Genomic DNA, 14,485 nt, shown 5'->3' with positions numbered 1-14,485 from the left:
AGGTGTAGAGCTGGATGAACACAGCACACCAAGCAGCATCAGAGGAGAAGGAAGGCTGACGTTTCGGGCCTAGACCCTTCTTCAGAAAATCCTGCTCTGATGCTGCTTGGCCTGCTGTGTTCATCCAGCTGTACACCTTGTTATCTCAGATCCTCCAGCATCTGCAGTTCCTGCTATCTCTCTTTTGACAGAGATGGGTGAGATCCTAAACAAATATTTTGTGTTAGTATTTACCGTGGAGAAAGACATGGAAGTTAGGGCACCCAGAGAAATAAATAGTGATGTCTTGAAGAGTCCACATTACAGAAGAGGAGGTGCTGGAGCTTTTAAAATGTGTAAAGGTAGGTAAATATCCAGTACCTGACCAAGTGTATCCCAGGACATTGTGGAAGACTAGTGGAAAAATTGCGGGGCCCCTAGGCTGCAATTTGTATCATCGAAATCCATGGATGAGATGCCGGAAGGCTGGAGGGTGGCTAATGTTGTGCCATTATTTAAGAAAGGCTGCAAGGAAAAGCCAGGGAACTACAGATTGGTGAGTAAGTTGTTGGAGGGGATTCTAAGAGACAGGATCCACATGCTTTTGGAGAGGCAAAGACTGACTGGGATAGTCAGCATGGCTTTGTGTGTGGGAAATCATGTCTCACACACTTGAAGAGGTGACCAAGAAGATAGACGATGGCAGGGCGGTAGACATTGCCTGCATGGACTTTAGCAAGGCCTTCAACAAGGTTCCACATGGTAGACGGGTTAGCAAGTTAGATCACATGGGATCCAGGGAGAGTTAGCCAATTGGCCACAAATTTGGCTTGACAGTAAGAGACAGAGTTTGGTGGCAGGGGATTGTTGTTCAGACTGGAAGCCTACGACTAAATGTGTACTACAAGGATCGGTGCTGGGTCCATTGTTGTTCGTCGTTTATATGAACGATTTGGATGAGAATATAGGAGGCATGGTTAGTAAGTTAGCAGATGACAGCAAAATTGTGGTATAGTGGACAGTGAAGAAGGTTATCTAAGAGTTCAACGGAATCTTGATCAACTGGGGCAGTGGGCTCATGAATGGCTGATGGCGTTTAATTCAGATAAATGCAAGATGTTGCATTTTGTTAAGACAAACCAGGCAGGACTGGCACAGTTAATGGTAGGATTCTGGGCAGTGTTGTCAAACAGACAGGCCTAGGGTGAATGCAGTGATTGTAACAAGGTCAGCCAGGTGGCCATCATCGAATAGGAGTTATCTGATTAGAGCTGTTAATCCAATCCAATCAGGGAGCCTTGGCTGACAGGTAACTACAGGAATATGTGTAAGTAAAGAGTGACTTGGTGACCGGATACTGGTCTCTGTGGAGTCATTTCAATGGCAATGAGAGAAAAGCATGCTCCTGAAAAAAATCATTCGCAACAGTTATCTTTGAGTTGGAGTCAACATTTTTGGCGTTATGTCGTTATTTGGGAAGCATGATTTGTTCGATCCTGCTGTCGAAGACTGGGCCCATAATGTGGGAAGAATGAGTTTTTTTTTCCCAAGCAAATGACATTGGGGCAGACGAAAAGCAATGAGTAAATCTCCTGACAGCTTGTGGAGCCATGGCATTTTCAGTTATTAGGAACCTAACTTTCCCTGAGGCACCAGATACTAAAAGCTTTCAAGGGTTGACAGATTTAGTTAAGGAATATTACAACTTGATGTCTCTGTTAATTCTGAGATGCTCTCAGTTTTACTTGGCAGTTTGAGAAGCAGGGGAATCTGTTATCGGGATTTTTGACTAAGTTAACACAGCTGGCAGAGGCATGTGACTTTGGTTTAACCCTTAATGAGATGCTGAGAGACTGTCTGCTGCAAGAGATTAATAATGTAACCATGCAAAAGCGCCAACTGCTGGAGCTTAACTGGCCTTCAAACTGCAACTGGCTTTATCATTGGAAAATGCAGCATGTGGAACATTAGATGCAAGATATTCTGATGGAAGTGGACAGCCTTGCCAGTCCGACTAAGCTTGAGTGAAGGCAATTGCATAGCCTCATCGAGGATACATCCTGAACAGAGGAACTCCAGGTCAGCCCACAACAAAACCCCAAAACAAAGCCAAGCGTTGGCTAAACAGTTAAAAATTTCTTCAGGATCTGGACTACCAAGCCATTTTAGTTGCTGTCCACATGCAGACTTGAGACGGCAAATGAGTCCCAACTAGACCTATATTGAGTAAGAGAACTCAGAGGCCAGTATCCAGGAAAGTGCACATTCTGGGAATCCCACCTACATCTGGTTAGGAACAGTTAAATTGCTTAGCAACCTTCCAATCAGAATCAATCCAAATAAACGTCTGTTTAAATGGTCACCAGGTTTGAATGGAGGTTGCTACTGGCATGGCTGTTTTGGTGATCACAGAACCAGTCTTTAACAAAATTTGCTCTAGACTCTAATCCTTAAGTTAATGCAAGACCTTGGCTAGACTAAAGGGAACCTTTACAGATTAAGGGTAGAACTTCGGCTTATGAGAAGCAGCTGGTTCAGTTACCACTGATTGTAGTCAAAGGCTCGGGCCCAAGCTTGATTGGGCGAAATTGGCTGAGAAAGATTCACCTAAATCAGCGTAACATTTTTCGATTAGAAAATGGCTGCCTCAGTGAAGTCCAAAATAAATACTCTGAAGTTTTTCAGGAAGTTTCAGGGACTATCAAATGAGCCATGACCACCTTGCATGTGAACCAGGAAGCAATTTCACAATTCTGCAAGGCCCGCCCAGTGCTATTACTTTACGGCAAAAGTAGAGGCAGAAATCATAAGGCTGGGAAGCGAAGTAGTCATCAAACTAGTCCAGGTTGCAGAATGGGCAGCACTGGATTGTGAAGCCCAGTAAGCCAATATTCACAGTTGAATAAATACCTAATCCCTTGCATTAGAGGATTTATATGCAAAGCTAACAGGGGGGCTGTCCTCCACAAAGCTGGACATGAGCAATGCATACTTGCAATTACAGTTAGATGAGGATTCCCAGAAGTACCTTACAATTAATACCCATAATTTATGTCAATACGCGAAGCTACCATTTGAGGTATTGTCAGCCTGTGCAATTTTTCAGCGGATTTTACAAGGTCTCCCCCAGGTTGTGCTAATAACAGGGAAGACCAATAGGAAGCACTTCGAGAACTTGGACATTGTTGTTAGATGTTTCTGTCAGGCATGCTACATCTTAGGAGGGAAAAATATGTATTCCAGACACCCCAGGTGACATAGTCGTCAAGACCAGGTTACACACGTTAGAAGATAATGTGAGGGTGAACAAAGGTGCCCGGGCTCCCATGTCTGTTCTGGTCTTTCCTTGGGCTGGTGAATTATTACAGAAAGTTCATACATAACCTGGCCTCCATCCTGGAGTTGTATCAACTCCTAGAAAAGGGTCAGCCTTGGAAATGGCCAAGCAATAGCTTTTAGGGAATGAGGAAACAACTACCATCCTCTAAGGTGTTGTAAGCAAGAACTGGCATTGACATGCGATGCCTCCCCGTACAGCATCGTAGTAGTATTAACTCATGGGTGGCCCCATGTAGACGAACACTAATAGTGTATGTATCCAGGACTTTAGCTAATGCAGAGCATGAATAAGTCCAGATACAGAGGGAAAGTTTGGTGGTCATAACTGGAGTCAGGAAGTTCTACTAATACCTTAAATTTGTAAAAATAACAGACCACAAACCCCTGCTGGGTCTACTTAAAGAGGACAAAGCAGTGCTGCCCATAGCTTCAGGCTGAATACAGCAGTGGGCTCTAATACTAAGTGCATATGATTACAAACTGGAACATCAGTTGAGAGGTCAAGTAGCAAATGAGGATGCATTGAGCTCCCACCCACTGGCAGATACACTAGTGGTGGTACAGTCATTGAAAGAATCCATAATGTTTTAAATTTTCTGGACATCTTCCAGTCACAGCTGACAATATCAGACTTTTGACACAGAAAGATCTGGTCCTGGCAAAACTGAAACAACTGACAGTGATGGGGAAAGCCAAAGGGCCATCTCAACCAGAATTGAAATCTTTTTGGACCCAGAGAGACCTAATCACAGTGAGGACAGCATATTATTATGGGGAGCAACAGTGATTGTCCTGAGCAAAGGCTGCCACCAGATACTGGCTGAACTCCACCAGAGTCATCCAGGGAAATCCAAAATGAAGATGTTGGCAAGAAGTTACATCTGGTGGTCAGGACTGGATGCAGACATAGCTGCATTGGTGTGGCAGTGCCCAGAGTATCAAAAAGGACAAAAATTAGCGCTAGCATCTCCCCACAGTCATGGGAATGACCAGGTAAACCCTGGACTTGGTTGTTCGTTGACTGTGCACATTCTTTCATGCGGTCAATGTTCTTAGTCATTGTGGATGCCCACTCAAAGTGGCTGGATGTGCATAGAGTTCATTTGTCAAACATGGGGACAATGATAGAAAAACTGAATGCGTCTTTTACAATACATAAGCTCCAGGAAGACTTGGTCACAGGCTATCGTTTACCAGCAGGGAATTTGAGTATTTCCTACCGATGACATGTAAAAGCAGTCCAAACTTTGAAGGCAGGTTTAAAGAAACAGCCTACAGCTTCACTAGATACCAAACTGTCCCAGTTCCTATTGTATTACAGGCCCACCCCTTATGCAATTACAGGGATAGCTTCAGCAGAGTTGCTAATGGGGAGAAGACTCTGCATGAGGTTAAATCTGATCTTCCTGGTCTTGGGGAGGGGAAGGATGAAATGGCATCAGGAACACCAATGCCGGACATGAGATTCTGCTAAGTGAGAGAGACAGTTTACTTCAGGGGACAGGAAGCATAGAAATAGCCCTTCATGGTGTAAGATGCATGGTCAATGCGAGGTCAGGTCCAGTGATGTATAAAGTTCAGGTAGGTGCGATGGTCCTGAACAATCATGTAGACCATATGAAAGCTGCAAACTCATAAATGGTGCGGGAGCAAAACGTGCCCACCACCTCGACAATCTTTCCAACTGTTTCAGAACCTGTGGTTTCTGCCTCTTCGTCAAATGTTGAAGATACCTTGGAATCTGAGATGGACACGGTGGATGTCACTGCTTCGATATCTTTGCTGTCTGCAGAAAAGAATGAATTTCTTTCGAGATGCTCTGGGCGCAAGAGGCGAGCTATTGTGTGTTACATGCCACCTGTATGAGAAGCAGAGTTGGAGGAACCTGACTTGGTGCTTAAAAGCCCCAGGAATAGCTACAAAAAAGAAGAACCAGCCTATGCCGTCGACTCAGAGGGGGAAGGATGTAGTGATTGTAACGAGGTCAGCTGGGGACCTCATAGAATATGAGTTTCCTGACTGGGACATTTAATCTGGCCCAATCGGGGAACCCCGGCTCACAGCTAAACAGAAGACTGACAGACATCCTTTCTCTCTGAAAGCTGACTCTGAGGGAGCTGGGTCAGTGTCAAAAACTCTCCACATGTAAATAAAGTGTGACTTGGTGATTGGATATCAGTATCTATGCAGTTATTTCAGTGAAGGTACATAGTTCCATGAAAGTGGCATCACAGGTAGACAGGGTGGTGATAAAGGTGTTTGGCATGCTTGCCTTCATCAGTCTGAGCACTGAGTACAGGAGTTGAGATGTTATGTTACAGCTGTATGAGATATTGGTAAGGCCACAATTCTGATCACCCTGCTATAGGAAGTATGTTATTAAACTGGAAAGGGTGCCAAAAGATGTACAATGTTGTTATCAAGGCTGGAAGGTTTGAGTTAGAAACAGAGGCTGCATAGGCTGGTACTTTTTCAGGGTAGGGAATCTAAAACTAAGGGCATAGGCTTAAGCTGAAATGGGAAAGATTTAAAAGGGACCTGAAGGTCAACTTTTTCTCATGGAGGGTGGTGCGTGTATGGAATGAGCTACCAGAGGAAGTGGTGGAAGTGGGTACAATTACAACATTTTAAAACACATTTATACGGGTTTTTGGATAAGAAAAGTTTAGAAGGATACAGGCCAGACGCAGGCAAATGGGACTAGTTCGGTTTAGGAACCCTGGTTGGCATAGATGAGTTGGGCTGAGAGGTCTGTTTCCATGCTATATGACTCTATGACTTTCTATCACCCAAGTACTTATACTGCATTGGAATGAGAAAGAACTATGTATGACAGAAAAATTGTGCAACAAAATAATAACTGATTGTTAAGCATCTCAATAAACCAATATAATGGCAAGTACTACTGATACAGTGAAATATCTCAAATGAAGTTAGAAAATAGCTTTAAAGTGTTTCTAAACTCTTACATGAATTGATAGAAGGACAAAGTTCGCATGGAAACCCCCAGGCTCTGCCCAAAGAACAGCAACAAGAAGCTCTTGAAACTCCCACTCCAATCTCATTACTGCAAGAAAGGGTGTTATCTCCACGCAATGAATATTCCAAGAAGCACTTGCCCAAGCGAGGATCTAGTAATAAAACGCATCATTTACAAGTATTAATTATTTTGTTACAGTAAACATTAAGTAGTTTGTAAATGCTCTTGAAACACATTCTGCGTACTTCCTAAAAAGGGACTTCCAACATTAAGCTGTGGCTGTACACACAAATATTTAGGAACCTTGAGACACAATGGTAGTGTCCCTACTTCTGGGCCAGAGCTCTGGGCTCAGAGACCACCTTTCCCAGAGATGCACCATAACATATTCAAACAGGTGGATTAAAAATATCAAACCCAACAATAAGCAGCAGCTTTACTGTTATCATAGCCAATACTTAAGAATTACTTAAAACTGAAAGAACAGAACTTGATCACAGTTCTAAATTAAAGCTATATGTACAGACCTGGAAAAGAAATCCTGAAAAGTTACCAACCAGTTACAGAGTTACACAACTTTAGCTTTTCATTTTTGGAACCAGTTCCACATTCTCTATACCATGAAAATGACTCTTGGGCCCTAATGATGTACCGCAGGATATGAATCTATCTCAAACTATTGCTACAAGCTGATCCGAAATAAATAACATGAAAATGACTTTTATCACCTATTCTATTGCATTGATTCTGTATGCAATCTATATTATTCCAGGTTAAGAGATTGCATTAACTGCCTGCTCGCAGGCTACCAACAGTATTACTATGAAATCTGCCATTGAGAGGACTATAAGTGTGTCTCCGTATAAATCTCCTGCTTATAATTCTCTTTTTCTTGAACCCACCTTTACTTGAGATAGTCTGAAAATATGCACAATAAATAAGGAAAAGATATTACATGTTTTAATGGGCATAAAAATGCATAAAGAAAGTCTTGTTACAACTTTATAAAACATTGATTAAGTCATAGATAGAATACTTGTGAGCAGTTCTGATCACCATACTATCAGAAGGATGTGATTGCACTGGAGAGGGTGCACAGGACATTTACCAGGATGTCTCAATTAGAAAAGATTGAATAAATGATTTTGTTTTCCCTGGAGCAGAGGAGGCTGAGGGGAGCTATGAATGAGGTATACAAAATTAAGAGAGGCATAGGCAAGATAGATCGTGAAAATCATTTCCCCATGGCAGACTTGTCCAGGACCAGAGGGCATAAGTTTAAGGTGAGGAGAAAGTTGTTGAGAGGGGATCTGAGGAATAATGTTTTCACCCAGAGGGTGATATAATGTGAAACATGCTCTCTGAGAGGGTGGTGGAGGCAGGTACTCTCACAACATTTAAGCAGCATCTGGACGAGCACTTAGAATGCCAGGGCATTTGAACAAATGCTGTGGAACAAATGCCGGTAAATGGGATTAGTGTATTTTGGTGTCGGTCAGCGTAAACATGGTGGGCTGAAAGGCCTGTTTCTATGCTGTAAGACTCCATGACTTCGAAAATCAATAATTCTCTAGTAATAGGTTTGAACCTGCATTCAACACACTATGCTATGAGGTGCTCAAGTGCACTGACATTTTTCTCTAAAATTAGTAGCTTTCCCATGTTTCTTTTAGGTAACTTTGAGATCATTGCTTAACTATGATTACAATACAAATTGTCTGATCCAACTTGTTTAATATGAATTGTAACATACCAACACACCCCACTCCAGTTGGGTTCAACTCAAATTCAGATGGGCAGTTGCAAACATAGCTTCCAGGGGTATTAACACAAATTCCGTTTATACAATTAACTGGATTTGCACACTCATTGACATCTGTAAAAGATTTCCAAAATATATGAGATATTTTAAAGTCATGCTCTAAATACTGTAAAACTTCCATTAATTGTTCTAAATTTCTGAGAAATAATACCTTAGTAATATTATTTATCAAGAGAAGACAACATTTTACCTGTGCAGTTGCCGCCACTCCTGTCTAGCTCATAACCCAAATCACATTCACATCTGAAAAGTCCTGGAAGATTTTGGCATCTTCCAAAGACACAAATGTCAGCAAATGAGCATTCGTCAACATCTGGAAAATAAATTAAAAACTTACTGAAAACAACCTTTTAGAACATAGAACAAGTCTTCACTGGACTTATAAATACAAAGGAAATCTATTCATCATTTATTTATCTCCAAAAACTTGCAACAGGTACAGAAGAGGATACTCTGGAAAACATTTTATTAAGCTGCATTAATAGTGCAGGACAAAAACAAGCTTTGACACCATAGTTATAAAACTTTATCTCAAGTCTAAAGACATCTGATATACTGTGTATCAACATACTGCAAAATTGGTGTTGGAGGGAAGTCTCATAGCTTCCAAAAAAATTCCCCATCTGGCATGTTGGCATTTTTAAATGGTTACTTTTTTAATTTGATCAATCATACATTGAGCATACACTTCACAAAACCTTTGCAGTCAGTAATTCAGACCATATAATTATACACTATTCTCATACTAAATATCCTCTAATCAAAGTGAATGTCCAACTGCAGCAGAATTTATTTTCAATACTTACTTATCTGTAAAAAAAAATCAAACTACTGTTTGCATTGTCCTTTAAATCTCATTGCATGGAGTGTCTATGAAGATGTGCTCATGGATGAATTAACTAAAGTCTCTATTTGCAACAGTAACTGCTTTGACTACCTAAATTGAGATGAAATGTTATTCAGATAGATTCTGTACATTATCATGCTGACAATAGGCAAGGCCAGTCTAAATATTATTTGATTGTCTGATAAGTTCAGCAGTAACACGGCCCAATAATAACACAATGGCATTTCTTGGACCCCAACATTTTTGTTATATAAAACTTCCACGGCATGTCTAATATTTAGAGAGAAGAGAAGCACAATTATAAATGGATAGATGATCCATACCTTGACACGCCCTGCCATCCACAGTTGGCACAAAGCCCATGTCACATTCACAACGGTAGCCTCCAGGTGCATTTAAGCAATGGCCATTCTCACAGAAGTTCACATTTTCAGCACATTCGTCAATGTCTGTCACAAAGGAGAAAAAATTGAACATACTGAGAACACTGAAATCCTTTTAATATATAAAATTCAAAGAGTACATTTTATTCTGACCAGAATGGAGAGAACACAAAGGAGCATACATAAATTAATTATTTTCAGAAACATATTCAGCACCACTCCTCAAGAGACCTTTTGTTCAAATTCTTTTATTTTAACTACAGGCTACTTGTTATCCATCAGGACTCAGAACCCTACACTCATGTCTGCACACTGTGGCCAATTATTGTGTCCTTAAAGCTTCTCCAGATTAGATAGTTTATTCAGCAAAGATCATAGACCAAGCCTGAAATCTTCATGGTCTGAGATTCAGCTATTCACTGCAGGGAATCTGCAGTGAATGGTGATGTTTTCAAACCACAAAGGATTGTATTATGCAATATTTATCAGCCCATTTTTCAAATTGTGCCTCAAAACTCTTCAAGGTCAACAATTATTTTGAGGACTAATCATTGATGAAAGTTATGAAAAGATTCTCGAGAAGATGAATATATTCAAAATTTTAACACCAGTAACAAGAATAAGAAATAATAACCTATTATAGTTTATTAACTCTAAACAATAAGTATTGACTTTGTAAGGAAAAGAATGATTAATATTAATGCTAATTTTTATGATGAACAGAAATTATATCTACTGCAACATTACTTGCTTCTATCCTTATTGTTGACTCCTTTTGTTAATGAGCTCTTATTGACGACCTTGTTATGTGCAAGTCAAACCATTTGAATACTTATCTCGCTGCCTTTATGCGTTTCCTTCCAGATAATCCATAAATTATGACTACACTGTAGTTTGCCAGCCCACCATTTTGCCTTTGCAAATACACTTGGCCCCACAACACCTCAAATTCACAATCCCTGTATTTACCTACATAGTTAAATCCTACTCATTTGTGCAATCCCCTATTGCTTTATCTATGTCTATGACTCCTGAGTTTTCTGCTTTTGTTTCATTAGAATTTTTAAACCATCTAGAATTACATTCTCAATTTCCTCTAATTTGCTAACTATACATTTGTTTAAATTCCTCCTCAAAACTGTATCTTTAATCATGCTTTTGATCACTTTCCTTCAAACCTTCTTGGATCACTTTTGGTTTCAGGTTTGTTATATGAAAGCACTTTTTAAACATAAGTTGTAACTGCAACAACAACACTAGTGGACAAGAAACTTTCAGTTGTCTATTTTAATGTTAAGTCTTAAGAAATATGGAAAATATCATTTTGTATATTAAGAGATAAACACATTAAGGTCTTCTGGTCATTAAAGTTATGCATGATAATGAGCAAAATAATATTTTTTAAGAAGTATTTGATCTTTGAGCTTACCAGTACAAAACATGCCATCTCCTTTGTAACCCTCTTTACATGTACATCGATATGAGCCATCTGTGTTCATGCATTCAGCATTGGGGCTGCACTTATGGGTTCCATTTGAACACTCATCCACATCTTTGCAAATACAATTATTTATCGTCAGTGCATTCACAATAGTTTAAAGTTTCCTCCAACCACGTGCAACACTCATTCTGACATGTTTCATTTCAGATAACATTCAGCCCCAATTTGTCATCAATGCAAAATTAATCATTTGAGGAATCTGATCTCATTTGGAATTGAGATCAAGCAATTAAGTCCAGACTGGATTTTTTAAATAATCTAAAGGTAAGGACCTATACTAATTATAACTCAACATCCTTGCCTAACATGTGAAAGCATTTTGATGCTTCACGTTGCTTATCGATATTATGAAATATAATTGATCCATGACTACACTGACATTGCAATTATAAAGACAACACAAAGAAGATATTATGTGAGGTAACAAGCATGATAACTCAATGAAGGGAAGATTTCAATTGCTGAACATTTTAATTCTGGTTTAGAATTGAAACTTAAAACACCCCTGGTGAGAATAACTAGAAGCTTCATATGATCTGAGGCACCACTTGCATCATGCTCTCCTCACTGCCAGTAAGGCTGGGGCAATGATTTATATGTAAGGCCTTAACTCTGAATTTTAGTTTTACAACAGGGTTAGCTGTCAAGAAACTGAAAAATCCCCAAGTAAATCAGCAAGAGTTTGGATTTTATCCTCTATTTGTTCAAAATTAAAACATTGTTCTTTAACAAGAATATTTTCTTTCAAAATGTTTCTTCAAAACGTTTCTTACCAGAACATTTGATGCCATCTCCTGACCAGCCATCTGCACAGGCACACTTAAAGCTTCCTGGTGTATTTGTACATATAGCAAATTTGTCACAATTATGTGCACTGATTTCACATTCATTAATATCTGTAACAGAGAAAAATAAAAGATTATGACAGCGGGTTGTGTTAAGGTTTTCACACTTCATGGAATGCAACTGCACCTGCTGTTTTTGATGATTTTTGACTAAGGAGGTGCTGTGTTTGTAATTTTTCTTTTACTCTTTCAGAAGAGGAACTTAAGATGAAAACCATTCTTATTATGACATCTTACCAAATGGAGCAACAAGTCGCTACGACAAAGTTTGTCACTGTGCTATTTAATAAGTGCTAGGAGATTCACAAAGTACTCTTCATAATGGTCATACCTTTTCAAAAGAAGATAGATTACATATTCAAATGTACAGCAACAAACCAAAAATGATCAAAAAGTAAAACACTGCAGATGCTGGAAATCTGAAATAATAACAGACAGTGCTGGAAAAAACTCAACAGGATTGCAGAGAGAAAAAACAGAGTTAATATTTTAGGATGAATGACCACGATATGATAAAATTCTACATTATTTTTGAGAATAAGATAATTTATTCTGAAACAAGAGTGTTAAATTTGAATAAGGGAAATTATAAAAGCATAAGGTACAAATTAGCTGAGGTAGACTGAAAGCATGACTGTATTAAACAGATAATCTTTAAATTCCTTCAAGTTTGAAAAATCTCAAAAATATTCAGTCAATCATTGCTAATAGTTCAGGATTCCATGAGATTAAAACATGGCCTATAAATTTACTAGAAACAGCAGTACTCTGAAGACTGGGAGGTTTTATAGAATACAACAAAGAAGGACCAAGAAAATAATAAGAAAAGGGAGAATAAAATATGAATGCAATCTAGCAAAAACATAAGAATAGACTGTAAAAGCTTTTGTAAGTACGTAAAATGGAAATGTTTAGCTAAAACAAAGACAGAGTCAGGATAATTTATAATGGGGAATAAAGAAAGGACAGAGAAATTAAATAATTATTTTATCTGTTTTCACTGGTAAACATACAAGAAATTTCTCAGAAGTAAAGATCCAAATTGGTGGAGAGAATTGAAGGAGTTGAAGGAAATTAATGTTAGTGACAAGACTGTACTTGAGAAATTAATGGGTCTGAAAGTTGAAGGTCTTCATCTCAGAGCGTTGAATGTGGTTGCTACAGATTGGTGATAATCTTCCAAAATTCCATTGTTTCTAGAATGATTGTTGCCAATTGGAAGGTAGCAAATGTCACCCCATTTTAGAAGGGAGTGAGAGAGAAAACAGGGAATTACAGATTTGGCCCAGCATATGGGTGGAAGGGAGGACCAAGTGAGGGTGCCCAAAGCAAGAAAGGAAGGATGGTGATTAAGGAGAGACAATGATGTAAAATGGGTGTACTGTTTTTAAATTAATTATAACAATAGCGACAAATTTCTTTTATATGTTTTAAGCATAATTTTATCAGTACTACTGACTGACTCTATTACTCAGAAGTTTGAAGCTATATACACTCTTTAATTTTACTACACTTCCAAATCAATAGTTTACTTTTTGTTTGTTCTTCCCTTGTTATATAGTTATCCACTTGCCTTCATGCCAGCTGGTATTACTGGATAAGTCAGATAACAGGTTGAAATCTGGCTTGTTGGATAATCTTTTGTTCAGTTTTGGTTTTAATGAGGTGGTCAAGCATACAATGTTGCAGATTTGATTTTAACAATAAAACAGATGTGTATTAAGCTAAAGATAAAACAGATATGAAACCAGACTACTGACTTACAACACAAACTTAAAAATAATCAAAAGCATGGTAAATACACTCCCATTACTCCCCCAAAAAACTCCTTCACAGATCCCCAAAACACCCCTGTATAGTACTCAAAAATACTCACACCAGAAAACAAAATACCTTTCTCTAACACCTCCGTAGGCTTTAATTGTAATTTCAACTCCAGGCTGGAAGGTCAGATAACCTTTTCCAGGAGCTGTCATACATCTGAGTTCAAATGTTCTCAGATTCAATCAGCCCCATTGAGGGTCTTATCCTGACTTCTAGTCTGGGACTATCATTAAATTCCTTATTCTAAAATAATCTTTCTTTTACTATCTTCTCCCTTTTTCAGAAGCACTTCTCCATCTATCTTTATCTAAAGACTTCTGCAAAAACGGAAAAAGCCTTTGTCAAGTGATTGGGGTTCAAAAATACTTGAGCTTGTTTAGCTTGTTAGGTTATAAAACTTTCCCAATATATACAGAACTCACTTTACTGCTGAAACTAACTCCCTCAAGCTGTTTTAAAATAAATTGCCCTGGTTACAGCAATGTCTACATTAATCATTAAACTCTTCAGACACCCAGTAAAAGCTATATGCCACTAATGCTAATTCTAAAATAAATGATATTGAAAAATATATCACAGTTTGCATTATGCAAGAATGTGTACTTTCTTGTACTAACATGTAATCACTAAGGTTTTTGGAGTAGATCTATAGCTCCGGTTGTGGGCTCGCCGAGCTGGTTTGTTGTTCCGCAGACGTTTTGTTACCGTGCTTGGTAACATCCTCAGTGCAGCCTCTGATGAAGCGTCGGTGTGTTTTCCCGCCTAGTTTTTAAACTCTGGGGTCCGTTGCGATGGATTGCCTCACTTCCGGGTTTCCTCCGTAGTGGAATGTATACAGGGTCGAGTTCAATGTTTTTATTAATAGCATGCTTTCTGGAGTGCCATGCTTCCAGGAATTCTCGTGCTTTTCTCTGCCTGGCCTGTCCCAGGATCTTGGTGTTGTCCCAGTCGAAGTGGTGGTTCTC

The 14,485-nt window shown here is 39.1% G+C and overlaps 1 protein-coding gene across 1 annotated transcript in view; it reads right to left on the bottom strand.

The window, feature by feature from the left end:
* LOC109916808 (fibrillin-1-like) overlaps positions 1-14,485 on the bottom strand; it is a 589,008-nt gene that overhangs the window by 135,864 nt on the left and 438,659 nt on the right. Inside the window, exons 30-35 of the mRNA XM_048617021.1 lie at positions 11,625-11,747; positions 10,780-10,902; positions 9,291-9,416; positions 8,311-8,433; positions 8,052-8,174; positions 6,288-6,449 (exon numbers count right to left, since the gene is read on the bottom strand). Coding sequence (XP_048472978.1) covers positions 6,288-6,449; positions 8,052-8,174; positions 8,311-8,433; positions 9,291-9,416; positions 10,780-10,902; positions 11,625-11,747 — 780 coding nt within the window. The remainder of the gene's footprint in view (positions 1-6,287; positions 6,450-8,051; positions 8,175-8,310; positions 8,434-9,290; positions 9,417-10,779; positions 10,903-11,624; positions 11,748-14,485) is intronic.

The sequence above is a fragment of the Rhincodon typus genome, chromosome 36 (genome assembly GCF_021869965.1).
Source record: "Rhincodon typus isolate 14 chromosome 36, sRhiTyp1.1, whole genome shotgun sequence".
In the NCBI taxonomy this organism is placed as follows: domain Eukaryota; kingdom Metazoa; phylum Chordata; class Chondrichthyes; order Orectolobiformes; family Rhincodontidae; genus Rhincodon; species Rhincodon typus.
Note: the sequence above shows the minus strand (reverse complement) of the source record. Positions and strands in the feature narration are given on the sequence as shown.